At 44.0% G+C, this 18,309-nt stretch overlaps 1 protein-coding gene across 3 annotated transcripts in view; it reads left to right on the top strand.

Annotated features, from left to right (window-relative positions):
- The window catches only part of HPSE2 (heparanase 2 (inactive)), a 1,066,536-nt gene that overhangs the window by 836,581 nt on the left and 211,646 nt on the right, over nt 1-18,309 (top strand). For all 3 annotated transcript variants that reach the window (XM_029610101.1, XM_029610102.1, XM_029610103.1), the window contains one exon: nt 10,862-10,968. In XM_029610101.1, the coding sequence (XP_029465961.1) occupies nt 10,862-10,968 (107 nt within the window). The remainder of the gene's footprint in view (nt 1-10,861; nt 10,969-18,309) is intronic.

Genomic DNA, 18,309 nt, shown 5'->3' on the forward strand with positions numbered 1-18,309 from the left:
CAAGAAATTCAGGAAACAGAATAGCCAGAGTACTGCTACAGAATATGGGAAAATGTATCCAAATAAAGCCACCTGTGAGGGTGGCTTTATTTGGAAACATTGCCAGTTTTCTGGCAATGTTTGGAAAACTTGCCAGTTTTCTGGCAAGTTGTGAGACTTGCCAGAAAACTAGACCACACATTAGAGAAAACATTTAGATGTTCTGCATGCTTTCAGTTTCTTTCAGAAAGCCCATTTCACAAGAAAAACAAAATTCCAATCAATAGCTAGATCAAGTTCAAGCAGAAAATGTAATCAAAACTGATTTCCAGAAAATGATACTTATCTCAGTTCACTCTCTTGCACTGAATCTGACAACTGGCAACTGAGTTTCAATGTAATGACTAGCATCTCCCATGCTATTCTGCCTTGCTGCTAAACTCTTTGTGCCAGTCAGCTTTGCTGCCATGCTTAGACTTTATAACTTGGGGTTGTTTCTGCCACTGAACCTTCCTGCCGTTCCCCAGACCTTACCCCTTGAAGTGTTTCTGCCATTCTCACAGGACAAGCAGGATGATAGTCCTCTCATATGGGTGACATCATCAGGATGGAGCTCAATCACGGAACACTTTTGACAAAGTTTCTAGAACTTTGACTGGCACCTACTGGACATGCCCAGCATGGCACTAACCCTGCATCCAGCAGGGGTCCCCCTTTAGTTTGTTTTTTTCTGCGCAGCAGTAGCCACACGGGCTAAGGAGCTCTCTAGAGATTCCTGACAGGAATTTTCCTCATGGAACTTATTTCTAAAATTCTACCCCATAGGGGTCCCCCTATCAATTCCGTAGTCCACAGTCGTTAGGTAAGGCTTTACTCTCATTTGTGGTCGATTCCCATCGAGTTTTCCCTTCGGGGCCTACCGGCCATCAACCGCACCACGGCTAAATTTTTGTTGAAGCCATGGCGTCGGGTTTTTGTCGGTGCCCTGATTGTCCTCGGACAATGTCCATCACAGACCCACATAGGGTCTGTGTGTTCTGTTTGGAGTTGGACCACAATGTCTTAACTTGCACCAAATGTGCCCAAATGACACCGAAGGGCTGTAAGGCCTGCTCAGAGAAGATGGAGTTTCTTTTTCAGGCAAAGCCACCGACTCCATCGAGCGTTTTGACATCATCTAAGCTGGTGCCATCGACCTCTCGCCAGCAGCGAGACACTGGTGCTGTCTACCCGGCACCAACTACTCTGAAGGCATCGACTTCTTCCTCTTCAGCTCTGGAGAAGGACCAAAGAGAACATCGTGAAAATCGTCGACACCATCATCGGAAGGCTCAGTCCGCTGATCCAGGCAAACCCTCGGCATTGGCGTCGACAGAGCCACTGACCAAGAAATCCCGTCCAGAGAAGGCCCCATCCTCCTCTGCGACTGGGTCACCCCACCTTCATTGGTGCAGGGAACTGCGACTCCACTTTCACCAGTGGACCCTCCGGCTACGCCAGTGCTGCCTCCTACTCCGGAGCTGGGGTTCCACGCCCCAAGCTTCCACGAGGAATTGGATCGGATGATCCAAGAGGCCATCGGAAAGGCACTGCAGGGTTTCCAGCCTCCGTTGACACCAGCACTGATGCCAGCTCCAGTCGCCGACCCGATTCTCACGGTGCTCGCACAGCTACTCAGCAGGCTGGATGCATTGATTGGTGCCCTTCCACTGGTGGAACCGAGGATACCGGTATGTCCAGCACCTTCCACCCCGATTCCTTTGTCATCGGACAATGAGGAAGCACCGAGGCCAGAACCTATGCCCAGACTGTCTGTCATCGATGCCGTTGGTGCCTCCATTGATATCATCAGTGCCACCATCGATGCCGTTGGTGCCTAGACCTGATCCTTCAGGAATAGCACCATTACTTCCCTCTGGAGATCCTATGGGAGCAGGTGATCAGCCTTACAATCCTTGGACCGATGATTCTTCCCAGGATTCTGATGATCTACCTTCAGAGCCATCTCCCCCTGAGGAGAGAAGACATTCTCCTCCAGAGGACCTGTCCTTTATTAATTTTATAAAGGAAATGTCTGAAGCTATACCATTCCAGCTTCAGACGGAAGAGGACTCCAAACACAAGATGCTGGAAGTGCTCCAATTCATAGATGCACCCAAGGAAATCATGTCCATACCCGTTCATGAAGTCCTCCTGGACTTGTTGAAGAGGAATTGGGAGCATCCAGAATCTATACCACCGGTGAATCGAAAATCAGATGCCACCTACTTGGTACAGACCGCCCCTGGTTTCCAAAAACCACAGCTGGATCACCATTCTGTGGTTGTAGAATCAGCCCAGAAAAAGGCACGACGTTCTAAGCCTCATTCTTTCATACCTCCAGGGAAAGAACAGAGGTCCCTGGATGCATTTGGCTGTCGTGTTTTCCATGGCTCAATGTTTATTTCTCGCATTGCCTCCTACCAGTTATACATGGCCCAGTATAACAGAGACTTATTTAAAAAGATCCAGGAATTTTCTGAGTCTTTACCTGACCAGCTTTAGGATCAACTCAATACCCTGGCTTAGAAGGGTCTAGATGCTGGCAAGCATGAGGTCCCGCTGCCTATGACATTTTTGACACTGCTTCTAGGGTGTCTGCAGTGGGGATTAGTGCACGAAGATGGGCCTGGCTTAAGTCCTCCTACTTAAGACCAGAGGTACAGGACCGGTTGGCTGACCTGCCCTGCGCTGGAGATAATCTCTTCGGGGACAAAATCCAGGAGACTGTAGCACAGCTCAAAGACCACCACGAGACGCTACGCCAGCTTTCGTTGGTGCCTTCTGATTTTCCATCCACCTCTAAAAGGACATTCCAAAGAGACTCTAAGTGGCCGTCCTTCAAGCCACGGAGGTATTATCCTCCTGCTACTCAAGGTCGCCCCTCCAGACCTTACCAGAAGGGTTAGGCCAGATAATCCAGGCCTCAGAAAACTCAGCCAGCTCCTCCACCAGGCCCAGCTGCTGGATTTTGACTCCTCATTGGAGAGCATAAGCCAACCTCCTCTATCGTCCGTACCCATCAGCGGTCGGTTGTGCCACTTCACCAACCTATGGCACACGATTTCAGATCAGTGGGTACTTGCTGTACTGACTCAAGGTTACCACCTCAACTTCCTGTCTCTACCAGCAGACTCCCCACCTCAGCAGACGTGGGGATCATCTGACCACTCCTCTCTTCTGGAGGAGGAGGTTTCAACCCTCCTGAAATCCCGAGCAATAGAACCAGTGCCCCTCTCCCAGCAGGGGCAGGGATTCTTTTTTTTTTTTTAATATTGTTTTAATAGGACAATGCTCAATTACAATAACAAGGTTGAAATATCACATTAAGAAAAACAAAACACAGGAACAGTCATGCAACAAAAAACAGTCACCACTTTTCTTCCAGTTGCCAGTGAACCGTTGGAATCACAACACAGCACAACTTGCAAAGCAAACCTTGATGAGCCTCTCGCTCCTCAAAAGGATCAAAGTAGCAGAAGATCTGGAAAAGCATGGGGCCAAGTAGTATCATAAAGAGACAATCCCACCTCAAGATTAGTTTGTTCAGAGACAGTCCATGGCACCAACTGGAGAAGCCCAAAATACCGGAAGCAGCAATTTTTCCTCTCCAGTCTTCTCCTCTTTCCCTTGCACACAAGGGCTGAACACATCCTTTGTTGAAAACATGGGTTCTGGCATTAGAATTTAAAACAAATAGATTCCCTGCCCATATCACGTAAATTTCAAAACTAAGGTTTAAACCCTATCAGTTAAACAGTTTTAACAAAATTATTTTGTAAGGTTAAAAAAGGACTATATTTTTTTTTAATCATGGTAGACTGTATAAATGTAGCTTGTGTAGTCACCCAGCACAATACAAGCATGGACTATATAGTCACATCCATTTTTTTGTTAATTTACTCCAAATAAGCCCAAATATAGTTGCTGACAAATGGCATGTAACTGAAAGGAAAAAGAATCACAAATATACAAAAATCCATTGCACAAAAGATGTCAGCCATACTAGGTTTCACCCTATTTCACTATGTACATATTAAAACATTGAGAAACGCTTCACACTAGGGATGTGAATCGTTTTTTGACGATTTAAAACAATCGTCAGATATATTTTAAATCGTCAAAAATCATTAGAGCCGCGATACAATAACAATTCCCCCGATTTATCGTAAAAAATCGTAAATCGGGGGAGGGGGGGAGGGCGGGAAAACCGGCACACCAAAACAACCCTAAAACCCATCCCGACCCTTTAAAAGAAATCCCCCACCCTCCCGAACCCCCCCAAAATGTTTTAAATTACCTGGGGTCCAGTGGGGGGGTCCCGGCGCAATCTCCCACTCTCGGGCCACAGCTGCGTTAAGAGAAATGGCGCCGGTGGCCCTTTGCCCTTACCATATGACAGGGCAAAGGTAGCGCCGGCGCCATTTTGGTTCCTGTAACCTGACGTCACGAGTGCAGGAGATCGCTCCCGGACCCCTGCTGGACCCCCAGGGACTTTTGGCCAGCTTGGGGGGACCTCCTGACCCCCACAAGACTTGCCAAAAGTCCAGCGGGGGTCCGGGAACGACCTTCTGCACTCGGGCCGATTTGCCAATATTCAAAATGGCGCCGGCGCTCCCTTTGCCCTCACTATGTCGACATAGTGAGGGCAAAATGGCGCCGGCGCTACCTTTGCCCTCACTATGTCGACATTGTGAGAGCAAAGGGAGTGCCGGCGCCATTTTGAATATTGGCAATACAGCCCGAGTGCAGAAGGTCGCTCCCGGACCCCCGCTGGACTTTTGGCAAGTCTTGTGGGGGTCAGGAGGGTTGTTTTGGTGTGCCGGTTTTCCCGCCCTCCCCCGATAAAACGATTTTTTAACCTAAAAAACTAAGACGATCAGATTCCACCCCCCCCCCCCAGCCAAAATCGATCGTTAAGACGATTGATCACACTATTCACATCCCTACTTCACACTAAGAAAAAGCAGCCAGTAGTACAACTGCACCTTTCACTTTTGCTTTCTCAGGAAATCAAACTTTGGCACAGTATACAGGATATGTGCACTTTGGAGGCTAGAAACGAATGATGTGCATTTAGTTCAAATATATGGAAACTTTTTTTTTTTAAACCCACATACATCCCAATACTGATCTGACTTTAAGAAAATAAATAACATGTCTATACCAGGGGCAGGGATTCTATTCCTGGTATTTCCTAAGTCCAAAAAGGTCAGGAGGCATTCATCCAATCCTGGACCTCCGTGCCCTCAGAGTCTTTAAGGATTGCCTCTCAAACAAGATCATCCTGATTCAGACTGACAACCAGGTGGAAATGTGGTACATCAACAAACAAGGGGAAATGGGCTCCTACCTTCTGTGTCAGGAACTTGCACAGATATGGGCGTTGGCCCTTTCCCACTCGATGTACCTCAGAGCGACCTACTTGGCGGGTGTGGACAATGTTCTAGTGGACAAGTTGAGTCGAACCTTCCATCTGCATGAATGGTCTCTCAACCCCACGGTGGCGGACACCATCTTCCAAAGTTGGGGGTATCCACAAATAGACCTCTTTGCATCCGTCCACAACTGCAAAGTAGAGAACTTCTGCTCCCTCACTCGCAGCCGCCACTCACAGCCGAGGGATGCTTTTGCCCTCTTGTGGTCCAGCGGTCTCCTCTATGCCTACCCTCCATTTCCACTCATATCGAAGACTCTCATGAAGTTACGAAGGGACAAGGGCTTAATGATTCTGATAGCCCCTCACTGGCCACGCCAAGTCTGGTTCCCAATCAGTTCACCGACACATCCCTCTAGGAGAGGATCCGCTTCTGATAACTCAGAACGATGGGTCCCTTCACCACCCCAACCTCCAGGCCCTATCCCTAACGGCCTGGATGTTGAAAGGTTAATACTCCAACCCCTTAACCTTTTGGAGTCGGTAAAATGAGTCCTGGTAGCTTCACGAAAGCCTTCCACGACACGGTCTTATCGTTCTAAGTGGAAAAGGTTTATGGTCTGGTGCACGTCCATGTCCATAGACCCCTTCACTTGTTCCACTGCGAAGTTTCTAGACTATCTCTGGCATCTGTCAGAATCAGGCCTGAAAACTTCCTCTATAAGAGTGCATGTCAGTGTGGTAGCCGCTTTCCACAACAGAGTAGGAGATGTCTCTACTTCGACACAGCCCTTAGTCACATGCTTCATGAGAGGTTTGCTCCACCTGAAACCTCCATTGTGCCCTCCAGCCCCCACTTGGGACCTTAACGTGGTCTTAAGGCAGCTCATGAAACCTCTATTTGAGCCTCTCCACTCCTGCAATCTCCGCTATCTCACCTGGAAAGAATTTTTCTTCTCGCTATAACATCCGCTCACAAAGTTAGTGAGTTACAGGCATAGGTCACCTACCCGCCTTACACTAAAATTCTACATGACAGAGTGGTCCTCCAAACACACTCTAAGTTTTTACAAAAGGTAGTGTTGGAATTTCATCTTAATCAATCCATCATCTTACCTACTTTCATTCCAAGGCCCCATTCAAACCCAGGGGAAAAGGCTCTATATTCCCTGGACTGCAAATGTGCCCTAGCCTTTTATCTGGAGCGCACGTCAGCCCACAGGAAATCCACTCAATTATTTGTTTCGTTCAATAACATCAAATTGGGAATCCAGTGGGAAAACAGCCCCTTTCCTCCTGGTTGGCAGACTGTATCTCCTTTTGCTACCAGCAAGCAGGCATTCCACTACAAGACTGTGTGATAATGTTAGACTTAGCAGCAGCCTTTGACACAGTAAGCCATAAAATTCTACTAAAAAGACTAGAAGAGATTGGACTACACAACAAAACAATAAACTGGTTCAGTTCATATCTAAAAAATAGGTTCTTTCAAGTTCAGATCAACAACACACTATCAGACAAATTCAATCTTGAAACAGGTGTACCGCAGGGATCAGCCTTGTCCGCAACCCTTTTTAACATATACATGCTTCCATTATGCCATCTACTAGCAGGATTAGGAATCATACATTACACCTACGCAGATGATATTCAATTAATTCTACCAATCGACGACACAATAGAAAAAAACATTAAACCTAGCTAACATGTACCTAGACATCATAAAACAACTATTAAACCGAATGGAACTAGTGATCAATATTGAAAAAATGGAATTTCTATACTTAGAAAGAAAAAAAAATATCGAAATCATTCAAACCCCAATAATACTCAATAAGAACCAGAAAATAGAACTAGAGGAAAAAGTAAGGAACCTTGGAATAATAATGGACCCCGAAATTAATCTAAAACAACACATATCACTAAAAGAAAAAGAAAGCTATGCTAAACTCATGATCCTCAAAAAATTTAAACCGTTACTAACTCCTGCAGACTTCAGAACAGTGCTTCAGGCACTAGTTTTCGCCAGTGCCGATTACTGTAATGCACTTTTACTAGGACTCCCAAATACAACAATAAGACCACTTCAAATTCTACAAAACATAGCAGTGAGAATACTAACTGGAAAAAGAAGAAGAGACCATATAACTGAAACTCTGGCCGAACTTCACTAGCTACCCATAGAACAAAGAATAAAATACAAAGCACTATGCACCATACATAAACTAATACATGATGAAAAAGTGGACTGGATAAACACTGCACTACGGGTACACGTACCACACAGGAACCTTCGTTCAGCAAACAAAGCTCTCTTAACCATTCCCTCAGTCAAGACAGCGAGACTAACCCAGGTAAGGGAAAGGGCATTGTCTTTAGCAGGACCCACACTCTAGAACACAATGCCTTTGGAGATCAAATTACAGAGAGACCCCAAAACATTCAAGAGAAATCTAAAGACATGGCTTTTTAAACAAGTCTTTTATAAAGAGACCGGAGAATAGAAAATACACTGGAATAAACTAAAGAGCACTGGCTCACAGCACTATTCTCATAAATGTGCATTACAATATTTTAACAAATTGAGTACACAATGAATGTAATAATATAACACAGTAAATATGATTTTTTTTTTGACCTGTAAAAGTACCTTCTAGGTACACCTGGCCAGAACCTACATCACTAAATATTTGTACGTATTTTTATGATTTAATGTAACCGAAACTTAATGGCACCTGTTAGAGTGTACTATAGTACGCTTACTCCAAATTTACTTATGTGCCTACATGTAAACCATTGCGATGGTATATAACTTAGCGACAGTATAGAAAAGACATTAAATAAATAAATAAATAGAGCACACTCTGTTAGGGCCGTTGTAACCTTAGTGGCACACCTTCGTTCGGTGCCACTTATTGATATATATGTAAGGCTGCGACCTGGAGCTCTCTCCATACCTTTGCAGCCCATTATTGATTGAATAAGGCTGGCCAGCAAGATTCCATTTTTGGCCAGTCTGTCCTACAAAACTTATTCTCAGCTTAGATACCCAACATCCTACCAGCGACCAGTTCAGGGTTTTCAGGATGCCCTCCTATCCAAATCCACCCCTGTTGTGCCTGTTGCACGTCTTTGGGTGCATTTGGTGCATTGCTCGGACATCCTCAGCTCGCTACTCACCCATATGTGAGGACTACCATCCTGCTTGTCCTGTGAGAAAGCAGAGTTGCTAACCTGTAACAGGTCTTCTCACAGGACAGCAGGATGTTAGTCTTCATGAAACACGCCCGCCATCCCGCGGAGTTGGGTTCGCTTGCGATTTATTTTATTTTTCACATGTACTTCTTGCTATACATGAGATTGAAGGGGGACCCCTGCTGGATGCAGGGTTAGTGCCATACTGGGCATGCCCAGTAAGTGCCAGTCAAAGTTCCATAAACTTTGAAAAAAGTGTTCCGTGATTGGGCTCCATCCTGATGATGTCACCCATATGTGACGACTAACATCCTGCTGTCCTGTGACAACACCTGTTACAGGTAAGCAGCTCTGCTTTATGGGGGACTGCTTTGCACCTCTCATGTTGCTTTGGTGCGTTGATGTCAGTCTTTGTGCTCCTTGGCCCCTTTATCAGAGCCTTGGTGTTTTTTCTGCTATCTTTATTGCTTTGTCCCCCCTTCATGGTGCCTTAGGATGCTGATGCCACATTAGTGCCAGTTTGTCTTTCATGCTGCTTTCATGCCACTGTTGTTGGTGCATTCTTTTGGAGCTTAGAGGTATTCTTCCCATACTAGTTTTCTTCTTGGTTTGTTTTTATACCAGGGTGTTTTGTCTCCAGAAGAAAAATGAGAACCCCCCCCCCCCCCCAAAAAAAAAAAAAAAAGAATAGATACAAGTTTCTACTACCATGCTACATGTTGTTCTATAGTTCTTCCATTTCTCCTACCCCTACACAATACCATCCTGGTTCTCCCACCCAGTTTGATTCTACTGGGATGGTTTGTCCATAAAAGCCCTCAGTCAGAAGGGAGAAATACAAGTACAACAGAAAATATGCTCAGGATTCACCATTTAAATGTTCTAAATGTGATAACAGTTACAGTAGTGAGAAAAATCTCATGCAAAACCAGATAATCAGGCAATGGAAAAGCCTGAGGTCAGCTAAAGAATATGGGTAAAGGTTTCTAAATAAAGTAACCCTCATCATTTTCCAGGAAAACCACACTACACTCAATAGAGAAACCATTTAGATGACCTGCATGAGACAATATTCTCCTTCAGAAAGCCATTTCCATCCAGCAGATAGATCAAGTTCTAGCAGGGAATGTATTAAAAGCTTATTTTAAAAAATATATTCTTATCTCAGGTTGTTTTCTTGTATTGAATTTGACAATTGACAAGTGTGCTTCAACAGAATGACTGGCATCTCCCATGCCACTCTGCCTTGCTACTATACCCCTCAGTCTACACATTGGGAGTCTTTGTGCCTCTCAGCCTTGCTTCCATGCTCGGACCTTAAAACATAGAATTCCTTTTGCCACAGACCTTACACCTTGAGTTGTTCTTGTCAGTCTGGGGGCTGCTTTGCACCTCTCATGTTGTTTTGGTTACTTGAAGCCACTCTTTGTGCTGCTTGGCCCCTTTATCAGTGCCTTGGGATTTTTTTCTGCCACGTATTCTTCATTGTTTCCCCTTCTTGATGCCTTAGGATGTTGATGCCAATTTTGGTGCCAGTTTGCCGCTCAAGATACCATCAAGAGTTCCTTTCACAGGTGCTGGTGCCCTCTTTTGGAGTCTTGGGGTGTTATTACACTTTTTCTTCTTCTTTGTTCCTCTCATGATGACTTGGAGAAATCCTACCAATGTTGTTACTGTTTTGCCCCTTTACAGAGTTTAGACTATTCATGTCACTTTTGGTGCCACTTTCCACAATCTTTCTAGGTACCTTGGAGTTCTTTCCCCCTTCTGATGATTTCTTTCCATATGTTCTCTGACAATTAATTAGAAAACCCCAATTCTGGCGCCCAGTATAGGCTGCAATGCTTCCCCCATTGAGTTTAATGGCAAAGGAAAAAACACATTTTTTTTTCATTTTGAAATTAAGAAATTAATTGGGGTCTGCATGAAATGAATTTTAAAATGAAATGATATTTTTTCTTCTGCATATCCCTACTATTTAGTGAGTTCTTACTAAATAGCTTTGTGGGTGAGAATATCATGCTATTAAGCATGATTTTGCTAATTCCTCATTTGCATATGATGTTCTATTTTTTCATTAGTCCCTGTGGAAAAAATGTGTCCTATTGCAGCCTCTGGTGATCATGGTGTGCAGTAAACTAGTCATATTTGAGTTAGCATGTTATATGCTTTTTGTATAACCAGTTCACAATCCAACTTACTTGCATCAAAATTGTATTATTAACTCACAAACCTTAATACATTTATTTTTTTGTTTTGCCCTTTGAATAGGTAGTGAATACATATGCACCAGGGAAGAAGATTTGGCTTGGTGGAGTTGGAACAGCCTGGGCTAGAGACACGAACAATCTTTCTGACACCTATGCTGCAGGCTTTTTGTGAGTTATTGCAACATTTCATATTTCAAGTACAGCTTCATTTCTATTGTTCAACATGTCGGTGTGTTGGAAAAGTGATACATTAAGCAAAGACGATAGCAGCACTACTACTGTTAAAGAAATTTTCCTAATACAGTACCAGAAAAGTGACAAAAAAGCCCAGTCTGAGAAATAAAGATCAAGAGGACCGTAGAATAATTTAAATATATATTGTTACACACTTGTAGTTAATCTCTGAAGTTGTGGGTTCCATAGCAATGTGTAACAAAGGGAATCAGGCAATAAATGTCTAAAAAACTTTATTATTGTTTACCTGTTCACAAAGGCAATAACATGGCAGGCAGAATTCACTGCTCACAGTTTTGGTTCATGGCTGTCTTATGGCAAATTGGACCACTATACTCCTGTATCACATCCCTGCTGCTCTGGGTCTGCTCCAGCTACTAGTGAGTGCAGGGTATTAGTTTAATGCTGGCAGTAACCAGGGTCAGGCACAGACTGATGCCACCAACTGCTTCCAAGTGCTGATGCCTCTTCCAGCCACTGATTCACTCAGCCTCTTTACTGGGGTATTTCTCACCCCCAGCATGGGTTTTCTTTCCTAGTATCATGAAATCCCCTAGAAAAAGTTCCAACTACCTCTACTACAGAAGCTTGGGCTCCATTGCTTCTAACTAATGTTGACAGCCTCTACCTGTTGCTATCTAATAAAGATGTGAATCGGAACTGGAATCGGTTTCCTGTTCCGATTCACATGTGGGATTTTTTCAATCGGGCCCGATCGCCGATAAACAAAAAACCCACCCCGACCCTTTAAAAGTAACTACTTAGCTTCCCCCACCCTCCCGACCCCCCCATAAACTTTTTACAGGTACCTGGTGGTCCAGTGGGGGTCCCGGGAGCTATCTCCCGCGATCTCCCGCTCCAAGCCATCCTTCTGCTCCCGGGCCGTCGGCTGCCACTAATCAAAATGGCGCCGATGGCCCATTGCCCTTACCATGTGACAGGGTATCCGTGCCATTGGCCGGATCCTGTCACATGGTAGGAGCACTGGATGGCCGGCACCATCTTGTGCTCCTACCATGTGTCAGGGGCTGACAAATGGCACCGGTAGCCCCTGTGACATAGTAAGGGCAAAGGCTATCGGCGCCATTTTGAATACTGGCAGCCGACGGTCCGAGTGCAGGAGGTCGTTCCCGGACCCCCGCTGGACTTTTGGCAAGTCTTGTGGGGGTCAGGAGGGTCCCCCAAGACTTGCCAAAAGCCCTGGTGGTCCAGCGGGGGTCCAGGAGCGATCTCCTGCACTCGGGCCATCGGCTGCCAGTAATCAAAATGGCGCCGATAGCCTTTGCCCTTACTATGTCACAGGGGCTACCGGTGCCATTGGTCAGCCCCTGTCACATGGTAGGAGCACAAGATGGTGCCGGCCATCCAGTGCTCCTACTATGTGACAGGATCCGGCCTCCTAAAGGATAACTTTCAAACAACTCTGAGTGGCCCCATATATGTGCTTATATAGCCGCAAGGAGATTTACTACAGTATTTTAAACCTACGCAGATCAGGTACATGCAGATTATAAAATACACATATATCTACCTCCTAACATGCACATATATTTCTTTATGCACAAATATCTGCAATGCATTCAAAGTGCCTACTTTTCCTACTTATTTTTAAAATATACACATGTATATTTTACATGGGAAAAAAATTGGGACTTGTTCATGTAAAACCCTGTTTTAAAACAAGAACATAAGAACATGCCATACTGGGTCAGACCAAGGACCCATCAAGCCCAGCATCCTGTTTCCAACAGTGGCCAAGCCAGGCCATAAGAACCTGGCAAGTACCCAAAAACTAAGTCTATTCCATGTTACCATTGCTAATGGCAGTGGCTATTCTCTAAGTGAACTTAATAGCAGGTAATGGACTTTTCCTCCAAGAACTTATCCAATCCTTTTTTAGACACAGCTATACTAACTGCACTAACCACATCCTCTGGCAACAAATTCCAGAGTTTAATTGTGCGTTGAGTAAAAAAGAACTTTCTCCTATTAGTTTTAAATGTGCCACATGCTAACTTCATGGAGTGCCCCCTATTCTTTCTATTATCCGAAAGAGTAAATAACCAATTCACATCTACCCATTCTAGACCTCTCATGATTTTAAACATCTCTATCATATCCCCCCTCAGCCGTCTCTTCTCCAAGCTGAAAAGTCCTAACCTCTTTAGTCTTTCCTCATAGGGGAGCTGTTCCATTCCCCTTATCATTTTGGTAGCCCTTCTCTGTACCTTCTCCATCGCAATTATATCTTTTTTTGAGATATGGCGACCAGAATTGTACTCAGTATTCAAGGTGCGGTCTCACCATGGAGCGATACAGAGGCATTATGATATTTTCTGTTTTATTCACCATGCCCTTTCTAATAATTCCCAACATTCTATTTGCTTTTTTGACTGACGCAGCACACTGAACCGACGATTTCAATGTGTTATCCACTATGACGCCTAGATCCCTTTCTTGGGTTGTAGCACCTAATATGGAACCCAACATTGTGTAATTATAGCATGGGTTATTTTTCCCTATATGCATCACCTTGCACTTATCCACATTAAATTTCATCTGCCATTTGGATGCCCAATTTTCCAGTTTCACAAGGTCTTCCTGCAATTTATCACAATCTGCTTGTGATTTAAATACTCTGAACAATTTTGTGTCATCTGCAAATTTGATTATCTCACTCGTCGTATTCCTTTCCAGATCATTTATAAATATATTGAAAAGTAAGGGTCCCAATACAGATCCCTGAGGCACTCCACTGGCCACTCCCGTCCATTGAGAAAATTGTCCATTTAATCCTACTCTCTGTTTCCTGTCTTTTAGCCAGTTTGCAATCCACGAAAGGACATCGCTACCTATTCCATGACTTTTTACTTTTCCTAGAAGCTTCTCATGAGGAACTTTGTCAAATGTCTTCTGAAAATCCAAGTATACTACATCTACCGGTTCACCTTTAGCCACATGTTTATTAACTCCTTCAAAAAAGTGAAGCAGATTTGTGAGGCAAGACTTGCCTTGGGTAAAGCCATGCTGACTTTGTTCCATTAAACCATGTCTTTCTATATGTTCTGTGATTTTGATGTTTAGAACACTTTCCACTATTTTCCCTGGCACTGAAGTCAGGCTAACCGGTCTGTAGTTTCCCGGATTGCCCCTGGAGCCCTTTTTAAATATTGGGGTTACATTTGCTATCCTCCAGTCTTCAGGTACAATGAATGATTTTAATGATAAGTTACAAATTTTTACTAATAGGTCTGAAATTTCATTTTTTTAGTTCCTTCAGAACTCAGGGGTGTTTACCATCCGGTCCAGGTGATTTACTACTCTTCAGTTTTGTCAATCAGGTATACCACATCTTCTAGGTTCAAGGTGATTTGATTCAGTCCATCTAAATCATTACCCATGAAAACCTTCTCCATTACGGGTACCTCCCCAACATCCTCTTCAGTAAACACCGAAGCAAAGAAATCATTTAATCTTTCTGCGATGGCCTTATCTTCTCTAAGTGCCCCTTTAACTCCTCAATCATCTAACGGTCTAACTGACTTCCTCACAGGCTTTCTGCTTCGGATATATTTTAAAAAGTTTTTACTGTGAGTTTTTGCCTCTACGGCCAACTTCTTTTCAAATTCTCTCTTAGCCTGTCTTATCAATGTCTTACATTTAACTTGCCAACGTTTATGCTTTATCCTATTTTCTTCTGTTGGATCTTTCTTCCAATATTTGAATGAAGATCTTTTGGCTAATATAGCTTCTTTCACCTCCCCTTTTAACCATGCCGGTAATCGTTTTGCCTTCTTTCCACCTTTCTTAATGTGTGGAATACATCTGGACTGTGCTTCTAGAATGGTATTTTTTAACAATGACCAAGCCTCTTGGACATTTTTTACTTTTGTAGCTGCTCCTTTCAGTTTTTTTCTAACAATTTTTCTCATTTTATCAAAGTTTCCCTTTTGAAAGTTTAGCACGAGAGCCGTGGATTTGCACACTGTTCCTCTTCCAGTCATTAAATCAAATTTGATCATATTATGATCACTATTGCCAAGCGGCCCCACCACCGTTACCTCTCTCACCAAGTCCTTTGCTCCACTAAGAATTAGATCTAAAATTGCTCCCTCTCCAGTCGGTTCCTGAACCAATTGCTCCATAAAGCTATCATTTATTCTATCCAGGAACTTTATCTCTCTAGCGTGTCCCGATGATACATTTACCCAGTCAATATTGGGGTAATTGAAGTCTGAAAATATGAAGCAGAAACGTCTTGCACATCAATCAAATCACAAAATCCCAGCGTGCAAGAAACAGGTAACCAAGTCCATCAACAAGCTTATAGTCAATTTTTTATTAAGATGATGTTTTTAAACAGCAATCATTCCTGGCAACTCCATAAATCTTCAAACATGCAAGTAAACAGTCCCCCGACACGGACCGTGTCGGGGGACTGTTTACTTGCATGTTTGAAGATTTATGGAGTTGCCAGGAATGATTGCTGTTTAAAAACATCATCTTAATAAAAAATTGACTATAAGCTTGTTGATGGACTTGGTTACCTGTTTCTTGCACGCTGGGATTTTGTGATTTGATTGATGTGCAAGACGTTTCTGCTTCATATTTTCTGCTTGGTTGGTTTGACCTGTTTTGGCAGCATTAAATGGCTACTGATGATACTACCTTTAGCTATACTGAAGAAGCAGTTAACGCCGTTCTGACAGATGTACTGTTCTTTTCTGAATCACCTGATAACTCTGTTCCTACCTCCTCTTGGACTGAGGTCATCAACTTACAGAAACGTTTGACGAGAGCAGAGTTACACTCTGCTACTCTAATTGAATACTGCCGGGTTCGGCGGATCCCCAGAGGGCTACGGATACAAAAGGAGCCGAGGCTGCATACGGAGAATACAGCATTTATATCGCGCTGGAATCAAATTTTAAACAAATGCTCCTTGGACTTGATGGTCCTCATTATTGAATCTAACAAGGAGCTGCAAGTTACTCTAAAGGAGGAGCTTTCGTTTAAACTTGATCTGGTGAAACATTCGACAACTTTGGAAACATTTCAACAGCAGCTTCAGGAGTTTGAAGAGAATTTGACCAAATTCCGGGATGATTTAAAAGCTGTTAAATTTAGTAAATTCCAGCGCGACTTAGCGGATTACAACTCAGGTTATGTGTACAAATGGATGTCCAAAAAGCCGCAAAAGAAAGTCACCTTTGCCGAGGGCTCTTCAACATCATCCTCGGAAGAATCTGGAAGGGAGCATATACCTCGGGGTCGCGGGCAAGGACGCAAGACCCGCGGGACCCCTGCTTTCTCCAATGCTCCTGGTCCCATGCAAGGACCTTCGGACAGTACACAATCCTATACTTCTGCCTCTTCACGATACTCTTCAATAGCGGCTTCTTTTTTAGATTCCGGCCAGCCCCCCAGGGAAACGCGCGTCACACGGTCCCGTACAGGTACAAACCAGTCGGGACAGAAAACGACTCGAACACCTCGTCCTCCGTCACGTCTCCCGGATGCCTGGCAGTAAGTCCTGAGACTGTATTCAATCTATCCACCCGTCATTTGTCTGATGTGGAAAAGAGAACTTTACAGAAGGGTTTGTCCTTTGTACCTACAACTCGGTGCGACCCGTTTGATGTACAGGTTCACCTTTACAGATTCTTCCGGATTTTGAAATTGAAACTGTTCTTTACTGATTCCCCGTCCACTCTAGATAACTCAGTGATCTCAAAGAAGTCCAGATGGACCCCTCCGGGCCCTATAAACCCTTTATTAGGGGCTTTTGAGCGCCTAGTAAGCCAGGATGCTCAGGCACTTGCCACTAGAAAACAGTTTGTACAGTATAATTTGTCCCAAAGGGAGGCCACAGCAATAAGGGATTTGTCTAAAGATTCATCCATTGTAATTAAACCGGCCGACAAGGGTGGAGGGATAGTGGTGTGGGGCAAAGCAGACTACGAAACGGAGGTGTTGCGTCAACTTAGCGACACTTCTTTTTATAGACTGCTCTCAGAGGACCCCACACCAGACTTGCTAAACATTATCAAAGACTTAGTTCAGGAGGCTCTCGATTGTAGAATGCTTACGACTAGGGAGGCGAAATTTCTGGTGAACTCCGCCCCGGTCATGCCTCTATTTTACGTTTTACCTAAGATTCATAAAACCTTGGTGGCCCCTCCAGGCCGCCCAATTGTATCAGGTATTAATTCTTTGCTGGAGCCATTATCGCAGTTTATTGACATTTTTTTAAAACCATTTGTATCCCAGATTCAGTCGTATGTTAAAGATACTGCACATTTGATCACGAAACTATCTAACTCTACTGTTCCTGCGGGGGGTTTCTTCTTCGTAACTCTTGATGTCATCTCATTATATTCAAACATTCCTCAGCCAGAAGCATTACAATTGATTGAAAATATCTTGAATCAACGACCGGCCCCACAGCGGCTGTCTACTTCATTTTTGTTACAATTGGCCACTTTAGCTTTGACCAAAAATTTCTTTATGTTCGACCATAAGTACTATCAACAAATTAAAGGGACAGCCATGGGGGCCACTATGGCCCCCTCATTGGCCTGTCTCTACATGGACGACTATGAAACTTCTTTGGTTTACCCCTCTGATTGGTTCTCCTATGTGGCCCTCTGGCTACGGTACATTGATGACATTCTGCTCATCTGGACAGGGACAGACATTCAATTTTTTGTTTTCTTTGACTGGTTAAATTCTCTCAACCCACACATACAATTTAACTTCTGCATTCACGCTTCACAAGTCGCGTTTCTTGATGTCACTATCTCTGTAGCACATGACCGATACATTACTACACTGTTTAGGAAGGAAACTGACAGGAACACGCTTTTGGCATACTCCAGCTGTCATCCGAAACCCCTGAGAGACAACATTCCTACGGGACAATTTTTAAGATTAAAACGTCTGTGCTCTTCTAGGAGTGATTTTTTGAATCAATCCCAGGTGTTGTCTCAGCGGTTTTTGGACAGGGGGTATCCCATACGGGTGGTCAAAAAAGCTTTTAAAAGGGCGTTATACACTGATCGTGACTGGCTGTTCCTCCCCTCATCAGATAATGCAGGCCAATGCTTTAATTGTATTTTGCCTTTTTCTATTGCTAGTAAAGCTATTGCGGCTATGATCCGGAGACATTGGGAGAATCTATCCCTTTCATTGCTTTTTCAGGGACCACTGCGGTTCACATTTCGGAGAGGCAGTAATCTCCGGGACCAGTTAGTTCACGCAAATTTTAATAGACAA

The sequence above is a fragment of the Rhinatrema bivittatum genome, chromosome 7 (genome assembly GCF_901001135.1).
Source record: "Rhinatrema bivittatum chromosome 7, aRhiBiv1.1, whole genome shotgun sequence".
NCBI classification, from domain to species: Eukaryota; Metazoa; Chordata; class Amphibia; order Gymnophiona; family Rhinatrematidae; genus Rhinatrema; species Rhinatrema bivittatum.